The 11586-nt window shown below is 43.1% G+C and overlaps 1 protein-coding gene across 1 annotated transcript; it reads left to right on the top strand.

The window, feature by feature from the left end:
- Positions 1–3976: 3976 nt before the first annotated feature.
- On the top strand, positions 3977–10948 carry si:dkey-163f14.6 (fibulin-1). Its single transcript, XM_062989942.1, has 6 exons — positions 3977–3997; positions 5417–5539; positions 9249–9377; positions 9455–9655; positions 10524–10667; positions 10766–10948. Exons 4-6 carry the CDS (start codon positions 9469–9471, stop codon positions 10945–10947), a joined length of 513 nt encoding a protein of 170 aa, XP_062846012.1. The 5' UTR covers positions 3977–3997; positions 5417–5539; positions 9249–9377; positions 9455–9468; the 3' UTR covers position 10948.
- Positions 10949–11586: the final 638 nt, after the last annotated feature.

Here is an 11586-nt window from a genome sequence, read left to right on the forward strand (position 1 = left end):
GTGCTGTGCTGGTATGAGTGGATCAGTCCACTCACTGAAACTCACTGTACCTCAATGAAAGATTGGATGGGATTTGCATATTTCTCCCTCTACAGTGCATAATATCATTAAACCATTTAAGGAATCGGAAGGAATTTCAGTCCATAAAGGTCAAGAGCGCAAGCTTAAGCTGAACGCCCGTGATCTTCGATCTTTCAGACGGAACTGCATCAAGAACCGCCACTCAACAATAGCTGATATAACCACATGGGTGAGGGATTACTTTGGCAAACCTTTGTCAAGCACTACAATACAGAGTTAGATGCACAAATGCCTCTTAAACCTTTACTGTGCAAAACGAAGCCTGATGTTAACCATGTCCACATCTCTGGGCTCTGAGGCATCCAGGATGGACCATCACACAGTGGAAACGTGTATTCCAGGTCTTTTTTCCACTGTATTCCACTGTCCACTCTATTAGTCAAGTCAAGTCAACTTTATTTATATAGCGCTTTTTACAATGGGCATTGTCTCGAAGCAACTTTACAGAATCCAGGACCAACAGACCAAAAACCCCTGTTGAGCAAGCCGAGGGCGACAGTGGCAGGGAAAAACTCCCTTAAAATTGCAGGAAGAAACCTTGAGAGGAACCAGACTCAGCAGGCACCCCCATCCTCCTTGGGTGGCCTGGAGAATAATTTCAATAAATAGGATTTAAACAAATCATACAAACACAAAATTAAATTAAACTGAAAGTTATAACTAGCAAAAAATAATTTATTGTTCATCCCAGTCTGTGATAAAGTTCGTTTTAAGTTCTGGACATTTTTGGTGCAAACAATGCCAGGTTTCCATCCCATCTAGTAGGAGCAGCATTGTTGGCACTGCAGTCTCGACTGCAGTCTTTAACCTCGAGAGGGTAAACAGGTTTCCTCGGGGTAAAACAACAGACGATGTAGTTACAATGTGACACTCCTACCTAGTTGGTCCACCTTGTAGATGTAAGGTCAAAGACGATCGCTCATCTATTGCTGCTGTTTGACTTGGTCATCTTCTAGATCTTCACCAGTGGTCACAGGACGCTGCCCATGGGGCGTTGTTGGCTGGATGTTTTTGGTTGGTGGACTATTCTTAGTCCAGCAGGGACAGTGAGCACTGCTGTGTCTTATCCACTCATACCAGCACAACACACACTAACACACCACCACCATCACCACCTCAGCACCAGTGTCACTGCAGTGCTGAGAATGATCCACCACCTAAATAATACCTGCTCTGTAGCGGTCCTGGGAGAGTCCTGACCATGGAAGAACAGCATGAAAGGGGGTAACAAAGCATGTAGAGAAACAGATGGACTACAGTCAGTAATTGTAGACCGTTGTTTTGACCCTAATGGAACATCTAGTGTATTGTAGTGCTTGTAAACAGTGGAATTTCCATTAAGGAGTCAAAGCAGGTGTTGGGTTCTAGTTTTGGAACACCAGTGTAATTACTGTATTTCGTTTTCAGAGTCAGACATCATGGGCTCGTTCCAGTTCAAGCACACATCCTGGTCCAAACCCGGTCTTGCAAGCACAGGTGGTGAAGAGATGTTTCGGAAACCTTTGTTTACTGGACGTTTGTTGAAGGATCCCCAGAGACCAATGGACACCACACAAGATGGAAACAGGACAGTTACTAGGCTTGAAACCTTAAGTGGGTCAATCAATGGAGACCCAACAAAAACTGTAGATCCAATTGACCAAAAACAATTAGCAAATACATTTCCAATAGCGCAGCTGACTCTAGATAATCTTTCATCATACGCAAAACCTTCAGAGTCAACGATCCTGGTCACCTCAAGCACAAATGACCATCTAAAAAATGTTTCAGCCCTATTTCAGATGTCTCCATTACACAAGGCTGCAGATAAGAAGAATGACCACCCTACCTCATCAAGACAGACTCATGAAGATCCTGTCACACTAAGAAGTAGTCCAAGTTCAGCCACCGATAGTCCTCAGAATACTTCAATTATGGATACACCTGCTGGACCTTTTGAAATCCCGAAGGAGGGTGGATTATCTGAGAACTTCAGCGGAGATATATCCCAGCCATCAGACGTCTCAATTAAAATCAGCACATCTGTCTATCCTACCAGCATTCCAGACCCCCAAGAATCTAAAAACAAGACGTCTTCCTCAATCACCATCGAAGACTTTGAGGAGGACATTGTTCCGTTTGATCCTGCTAAGATTAATGATGAGGGACACTTTTTAGCAACAGGGCCTTATGAAGACCTCGTGTCTGGGACCGAAATTCCAACATCAAGCATCCTGACCCTTCGTATGATGACGTCTCCAGATGTTCCTACAGAAGCTCCTCGGATGGGGCATCAAGCAAACGGTGAAACGGAATTTCTAGTCAGACAAACGTCTGGTTTGACCGACCGTACATCACTGATTACCAACGATGGTCTGAAGACAGTCAACCAAAGTGTGCTGAACCAAACCCCGAAAGTTCTCAACACTTCCGAGATTTCACATTCTTCATCGGTTCAAACCAGAAGACAAAGAACCGTGTGTCCCTACCCACCCGTACCTTCTCATGGAACGTTCTACTTTCGTACGATAGCCAACCCAGCTCCGTTCCAATATAAGCACTACGTCCAGTTTGCCTGTTATGCTGGTTACACTCTGGCCAAAGGAGACCTGTACAGTTTCTGTCTACTTGATGGGACATGGAGTGGAGTCACGCCCAAGTGTGTCGGTATGCTCCTGCTTTCTTGGATTGTTTGCTTTAAATAGAAATATAGTAATTTAAAAAAGTAAGTGCACCCTTTCTTTGTGTCTGGTAGATTCATTGTACAACCCCAAATCAGAAAAAATGGGACAGCATGGAAATGCAAATAATAAAAAACACAGGGTTTCTTACATTTACTTTGACGGGATTGTTTCATGAGATATTTCATGTTTTGTCTGCTCAACTTCATTTCATTTATTAATAAACATCCATTCCTGCATTTCAGGCTTGCAACACATTCCAAAAAATTTGGGACAAGAAAGCATTTACCACTTTTCACCACACTTAAAAGACGTTTTGGCACCGAGGATACCAAGTGATTTAGTGTTTCAGGTTTTACTTTGTCCCATTCTTCTTGCAAACTCGTCTTAAGATGTGCACACATTCTCTATTGGGGACAGGTCAGGACAGCAGGCACGCCAGTCCAGTACCCGTACCCTCTTCTTCCGCAGCCATGCTTTTGTAATGTGTGCAGCATGAAAAATGCATGGACGTCCCTGGAAAAGATGACGTCTTGAAGGCAGCACATGTTGCTCTAAGATCTCAATGTACTTTTCTGCATTAATGCTGCCATCACAGAAGTGTAAATGACCTTTGCCAAGGGCACTGACACACCCCATGCCATGACAGACCCTGGCTTTTGGACTTGTCTTTGGTTCGGAGCACACGGTTTCCAAAAAAGACCTGGAATGCCGATTCATCTGACCACAATACACGTTTCCACTGTGTGGTGGTCCATCCTAGATGCCTCCGAGCCCAGAGAAGTCGACGCCGCTTCTGGACATGGTTAACATAAGGCTTCTTTTTTGCACAGTAAAGTGACAAAGGTTTGCCAAAGTAATCCCTCACCCATGTGGTTATATCAGCTATTGTTGAGTGGCGGTTCTGGATGCAGGGCCGTCTGAGGGATCGAAGATCACGGGCGTTTAGCTTAAACTTGCGCCCTTGGCCTTTACGCACTGAAATTCCTCCTGATTCCTTGAATTGTTTAATGATATTAGGCACTATTTATTTGCATTTTCCATACTGTCCCAACTTTTTCTGATTTAGTAGATTTTACATGTAAAGCAGTGTTTTTACTGGTATGATGTGGGTGTTTTGATAATTGCAGAACTTACTCCATGCTCTCTGAACCACGGTGGCTGTTCTCAGGTGTGCCAGGTAAACGAGCAAGACCAGGCCGAGTGCCTCTGCAAGCCAGGATTCCTGCTGCTAGAGGACCGGAGGACCTGTCGAGGTGAGACGTACAGTTAAAAAAATATACAGAGTCGCCGCTCAGGTGGCCTCATAACTGATGCACTTACGACCCGTGACACGTGGGCAAGCCACAACAGGTACGCAACATGCTTTAAAGACAAGCGTCAACTAAATTACAGGTCCAAGATTTCCACTTAAACCATTGAAACTCATGTCATGACCAGTAAGTAGACTTGGTTGGACTCTAAACAAACCAGCTTCGTAGTACACCAATGAATGTACTAACCCCAAAAGTTGTAGTGTGGACAATGCAAATAAAATAAGAATGCAGTGTTCCTTACATTTACTTTGACTTTTTATTAATTGCAGACAGTGTGAACCTTTCAGGCCTGCAACACATTCCAAAAAAAGTTGGGACGGGTGCAATTTAGGGCTAGTAATGAGGTGAAAAAACTAAATAATGATGTGATTCCAAACAGGTGATTGTAATCATGGTTTGGTACCAAAGCAGCATCCAGGAAAGGCTCTATAGAGGATCTATAGAAATGTTTAAAAACAATGTACCTCAAAGAAAGATTGAATGGGATTTGCATATCCCTCCCTCTACAGTGCATAATATTATTAAATGTTTCAAGGAATTGGAGGAATTTCAGTGCATAAAGGTTCGAGGGAGCAACGCCCGTGATCTTCGATCCCTCAGACGGCACTGCATCAAGAACCGCCAATCAACAATAGCTGATATAACCACATGGGTGAGGGATTACTTTAGCAAACCTTCGTCAAGCACTACAATACAGAGTTACATGCCCAAATGCCACTTAAATCTTTACTGTGCAAAAAGAAGCCTGATGTTAACCATGTCCAGAAGCGGCGTCGACTTCTCTGGGCTCGGAGGCATCTAGGATGGACCATCACACACCGGTGTTTTTTTTTTTTAAAATATGGACGCCGTGTGCTCCGGACCAAAGACGAAAAGGACCATCCAGACTGTTATCAGGAACAAGTCTGTCATGGTATGGGGCTGTGTCAGTGCCCTTGGCAAAGGTAAATCTCACTTCTGTGATGCAGCATTAATGCAGAAAAGTACATCGAGATCTTAGAACAACATGTGCTGCCTTCAAGACGTCATCTTTTCCAGGGACGTCCATGCATTTTTCATGCTGCACACATTACAAAAGCATGGCTGCGGAAGAAGAGGGTACGGGTACTGGACTGGCCTGCCTGCAGTCCTGACCTGTCCCCAATAGAAAATGTGTATCCTCAGTTCCAAAACGTCTTTTAAGTGTGGTGAACAGGAATAGCAACACTACAAAGTGGTAAATGCTTTACAGTCCCAACTTTTTTGGAATGTGTTTTGCAGGCCTGAAATGCAGGAATGGATGTTTATTAATAAATGAAATGAAGTTGACCAGGCAAAACATGAAATATCATATCTGTGTATGTGTTTATGAATGTGTAGATCTGAACGAGTGTGCTGAAGGTCTGCACGGGTGCCAGCAGGTCTGTGAAAACACCTTCGGTTCATACAGGTGCAGATGTACCCCTGGTTTTCAGCTCTCAGCAGATGGCGTATCCTGTACTGGTGAGTTCTTACTCCCAGCACATCCGCTACATCCTGTCCGGGGTGGGTGAGAGTGGGGTTTCCAGTGAAATATGTCTGATGGTTAAAACAGGGACTGTGCATGTTTGGTCCAGGATGAGAGGTTTCTAGATTAACTTTGTTTCATTACAGTAAACACCGATCAGCCATAACATTATAACACTCACTGTCCATTTTATCAGCTCCACTTACCATATAGAAGCACTTTGTAGTTCTACAATTACTGAATGTAGTCCGTCTATTTCTCTGCATGCTTTGTTAGCCCCCTTTCATGCTGTTCTTCAATGGTCAGGACTCTCCCAGGACCACTACAGAGCAGGTATTATTTAGGTGGTGGATCATTCTCAGCACTGCAGTGACAATGACATGGTGGTGGTGTGTTAGTGTGTGTTGTGCTGGGATGAGTGGATCAGACACAGCAGCTCTGATGGAGTTTTTAAACACCTCACTGTCACTGCTGGACTGAGAATAGTCCACCAACCAAAAATATCCAGCCAACAGCGCCCCATGGGCAGCATCTAGAAGATGACCAACTCAAACAGCAGCAATAGATGAGCGACCGTCTCTGACTTTACATCTACAAGGTGGACCAACTAGGTAGGAGTGTCTAATAGAGTGGACAGTGAGTGGACACGGTATTTAAAAACTCCAGCAGCGCTGCTGTGTCTGATCCACTCATACCAGCACAAAACACACTGACACACCACCACCACCATGTCAGTGACAAGACAAGAGAGGCGGACACACACGCAGAGATGTGTTTTAACAAGGGTATTTAGCTTATATGATAAGCTAAATGCTACACTAATCTTAACTCACAAACAGTGCTAGGTTATGCTAATGCTAATTTGCTCCTAAGCTAAGCTAACACTAACTAACAAGAACATGACTAAAACAAAGAGCAAGGACCCGACCCAACAGAGTCACAGGTAAATTCAATAGTTAATCAAAATCCAAAATAGTCTCCCCCTTGACTGATCCCAAACTCCCCTCTTAAATGCCATGGGCTTATTACCTCAAACGAGGTTCAGCTGTGGCTAATCAGCAGGGGACCAATCACAGTGAGGGGGCGTTATCTTGCCCCTGAAAACAAACATTTCTCCAACATGTGCTCCTGGAGAGAGGGGCGGGGCACGTAAACATGAGGTCTGGGAGCACACAGAGGCTAGATATTATATTTATGTTATTTTCAGTGTATAAGTGTCAACAACAATCCCATTATTTCGCATTAGCCTAAAATATATGCAGTTCCACGGGACCATGGAACGCATTAACAGGTTTCCCATTTATCCTTATGGGAAAAAAATACCTTGAAACTCAACGCCACTCCCAGAACCAATTGATGTCGAGTTTCAGGGTACTACTGTATTTATTTACAACACATTTCTGCGTTATTGTACCAATCTTGGGCGGCACGGTGGCTAAGTGGGTAGCACCGTCATCTCACAGCGGGAAGGTCCTGGGTTTGATTCCCAGGCGGGATGGTCCGGGTCCTTTCTGTGTGGAGTTTGCATGTGTGTCCCCGTGTCTGCGTCCTCTCAAAGTCCAAAAACATGCAGTCAGGTAAATTGGAGACACTGAATTGCCCTATAGGTGAATGAGTGTGTGTATAAGTGTGTGTGTGTGTATGTGTGTCTGCCCTGCGATGGACTGGCGACCCGTCCAGGGTGTTATTGTGTGCCTTGCACCCATTGAAAAGCTGGGATAGGCTCCAGCACCCCCCAGCGACCCTGATTGGATAAGCGGTTAAGAAAGTAAGTGAGTGTACCAATCTTTGAGACTGTAGTGCAAATTCAAGTTAATTAAGACTCATCATTTAAGTTAGATCATTGTAACTGTGGGTAAGAACTGTGTAACTAACTGATAGGCAAAAAAAGTTGGCTCAATGGGTAGCACTGTCACCTCACAGCAACAAGTGTGTGTGTGCCCTGTGATGGAGTGGTGACCTGTCAGGGGTGTTTCCTGCTTTTCTCCAAATGAAATGGACCCACAGCGACCCTGAATAGGACAAAGCGGTGGTAAAACCTAATAAATGAATTGATTCCATTAAATATTCTGTGATTATAAATTGCTTCTATTATACAAAGTAGATGCCATGTGACGGGTACATTTAAATGAACAGTAGGAACACCATACCAAACATATCATACCCATCCTGGTTCTTTGTGGCATGGATTCCAAGGAGGAATCATCAAACAGTCGCTACATATTCGTCCGCTCCAAATTCATACCGTAAATCTTCAGATCTGATGACTAGGGAGGCAATTGAAAGTCAATAAACTTTATTATTATTATCATGGAACCAATTTGAGATGCAACAGTCCAAAGACATGCAAGTGAGGTGAATTGGAGATACAAAATTGTCCGTGACTGTGTTTTTTTCTATTTTATTTATGCATTTCTCCCAATTTAGTGTAGTCAATTTGTCCTCTGCTGCTGAGGGATCCCTGATTGCGTTCGAGGTGGGTATATTGCTGACCACGCCTCCTCCGACCCGCGCACAGCCCTTAGCGGAACCCTTTTTCACCCATGCGCTCTGCACAGGCACCTTTAAAACTGCCACTCGGGATCCTTACTGGGGCTAGCACCGATCCGATACTCTGTACCGGTATCGGTCCGATACTGGCCGAAATCACTGGATCAGATATCGGAATGAAAAAAACGTGTAATCCGATCCGATAATTGATGATGTCCAAACATTCAAGTGGGGTTTCACGTGAAAGCTACTTTAATGTCACAAACGCTCACTGCAAACACAGAACAGCACAGCACAGCCGGAGACTATCATTTTCTAATCTCTTCCCTACACACTCGCTCCCTATGCCCTAGCATTGTACACTTAACATTCTTAAAGGGCCAGACAATATATATGTAATTCAAGCTTGATAACATCATTAACATCATTAATGCTCACAGTCTGAGCATTGTTATTTAGATAGCTAGTTTTACCAGGGTGCATTGAGACGTGTTATTACTGCTTAGTTGTTTGAGAGGAGAAATGACGGTATCGGAATGGTACTGGTATCGGCAGATACTCAATTTGTGGTATCGGAGATAAAAAAAAGTGGTATCGAGCCAGCCCTAGTTCTTACATAGCGTTTGAAGACCCCACCCACACAGTCCAGTCATCCCGCCTTAGCAGAACCGTGTCTGCTGCAGGCACTGCCGATTATGCCCGCTGGATGGCGGCCAGCCAACCGGTGGAAACGCAGAGTTTCTAACCGTCCAGTTCAGAATCTCGGCGCTGGTGAGCGAGTAACTACCTGTCCTGTCGGGGGCGGCACGGCGGCTAAGTGGGTATCGAACTGGGGATTGAACTACCGTTCCTGTCATGAATGTGTAAAACATGACGTTAAAATCCTAATAAACAAACAAACAAACCTGTCCTGTCATGAAAGTAACCAAAAGTGTGTAAAACATAACGTTAAAATACTAATAAAATTAAAAATTATAATAAAAAACAGTTTGATGGTCTGTGATTAGAGAAATGCCACATCATATGCCAAAAATAGCTGGTATAAGATGGTAAATTGGGACACTAATAACAACCTTAGATCGGCTGAGAGGTTCATACAATGCTTGACTGGATTTAGTGGGCGTATGTGTACCCCTTTGTAGAGCAGTCGTCTATGACTTTGGGCTGTGGCCATATGACCAGCTGGAAGGTGTATAACTGCTTCTCTTTTTCCAGATGTGGATGAGTGTCTTCTGCCCACCATCAGCGTCCACTGTGCGTTTGGCTGCATTAACACGCCGGGTAGTTTCCACTGTCGCTGTCCTTCAGGCTACACTGTCAACATCACCACTGGACACTGTACAGGTTGGCTGATTTGAATATCAATGCAATTGTGGGTGTCTTGGAATAATCCCAATGTTTTTTTTCTTTTGTGTTTTTAGACGTAGATGAATGTATGGAAGATGGGCGGCGTGAACCATGTGCGCACACGTGTGTGAACACACCAGGCTCTTTTTACTGTACCTGTTCAAATGGGTTCCAGTTGGGTGGCGATGGGAGGGCCTGTGTTCCAGAGTGTCCACCAGGGTACCACAAACGGTACGATGCACCAGAAGGAAATTCAACTACACCGCATTGCGTTGGTGGGTATTTATAATTTAATAAGCTTGCATAGGACACTGTCAATACACCTGTATACTGTTACTGTTACTGTTACAGTTATCTATTGCACAATGTGTGTGTGTTATACTGTATATTGCACAGTGTTCGGTTATATATTTAACAGTGTGTGTGTGTACAGTCACAGTTAAAGTTATCTATTGCACAATGTGTGTGTGCACAGACACAGTTACAGTTATATATTGCACAGTGTTTAGTTATATATTTAACAGTGTGTGTAGTCACAGTTAGTTATATATTGCACTGTGTGTGTACAGTCACAGTTTTATACTGCACAGTTACAGTTGCCAGTGTGTGTACACAGTTAAAGTTATATATTGCACAGTTACAGTTATATATTGCACAATGTGTGTGTGCAGTCACAGATAAAGTTATATATTGCACTGTGTGTGTACAGTCACAGTTACAGTTATATATTGCATAGTCACAGTTATATATTGCACAATGTGTGTGTGCAGTCACAGTTCAAGTTATATATTGCACTGTGTGTGTACAGTCACAGTTATATTGCATAATGTGTGCACAGTCACAGTTACAGTTATATATTGCACAGTGTACAGTTATGTAGTTAACCATGTGTGTGTGTACAGTCACAGTTAAAGTTATATATTGCACTGTCTGTTTGTACAGTCACAGTTAAAGTTATATATTGCACTGTCTGTTTGTACAGTCACAGTTAATGTTATATATTGCACAGTTATAGTTATATATTGCAGTGTGTGTACAGTCACAGTTACAGTTATATATTGCACAGTTACAGTTATATATTGCATATTAAAATTAGGCGATACTGCGGTCAATGTGGCATTTAAGTGGTTACATCTCTTTTAGATATTGATGAATGTATGGAAATGACAGAAAGGAAACAGGATCAGCAGCACAGATGTGCATGGAGGTGTGTTAACCTGCCAGGCACCCACCACTGCATCTGTCCCCGGGGATTCATTCTGCATCCTAATAAATACCTCTGCAAGGGTACGTAGTTTTGTTTCTGTGTTTTTGGACACGCACTTTGTCTCGGGATTTCTGTTCTATGGTTTAAACGTTTACATTTGTTTGCTTTTTTTTTTTAGATATTGATGAATGTGTGGTAAGGAATGGGGGCTGCTTGCACATCTGCGTAAACTATCAGGGTGGCTACAAATGCACCTGTCCTGAAGATCATCGTCCCTCTCCATATGACCGGAGAAAGTGCTGGCCAGTTCAAAATGCTCAAAATACTTCGGTTATAAGTAAATACATGTACATACATTGAATAAAAAATATACAATATATTTTATGTGGCGGAAGCTTAACGGCTTGTTGTTTATTATTTGTACAAATAGGTAAGCACTACTTTCACTTCTATCATGTCAAAAATCTGTTTTGGGGAGCTCGGTGGTGCAGTGTGTGTATACAGACACAGTTACAGTTATATATTGCACAGTGTGTGTGTGTGTACAGTCACAGTTATATACTGCACAATTACAGTTATATATTGCACAGTGTGTGTGTACACAGTTACCGTTATATACTGCACAGTTACAGTTACAGTGTATCACAAAAGTGAGTACACCCCTCACATTTCTGCAGATATTTAAGTATATCTTTTCATGGGACAACACTGACAAAATGACACTTTGACACAATGAAAAGTAGTCTGTGTGCAGCTTATATAACAGTGTAAATTTATTCTTCCCTCAAAATAACTCAATATACAGCCATTAATGTCTAAACCACCGGCAACAAAATTGAGTACACCCCTAAGAGACTACACCCCTAAATGTCCAAATTGAGCACTGCTTGTAATTTTCCCTCCAAAATGTCATGTGACTTGTTAGTGTTACTAGGTCTCAGGTGTGCATAGGGAGCAGGTGTGTTCAATTTAGTAGTACAGCTCTCACACTCTCTCATA

The sequence above is a fragment of the Trichomycterus rosablanca genome, chromosome 27 (genome assembly GCF_030014385.1).
Source record: "Trichomycterus rosablanca isolate fTriRos1 chromosome 27, fTriRos1.hap1, whole genome shotgun sequence".
NCBI classification, from domain to species: Eukaryota; Metazoa; Chordata; class Actinopteri; order Siluriformes; family Trichomycteridae; genus Trichomycterus; species Trichomycterus rosablanca.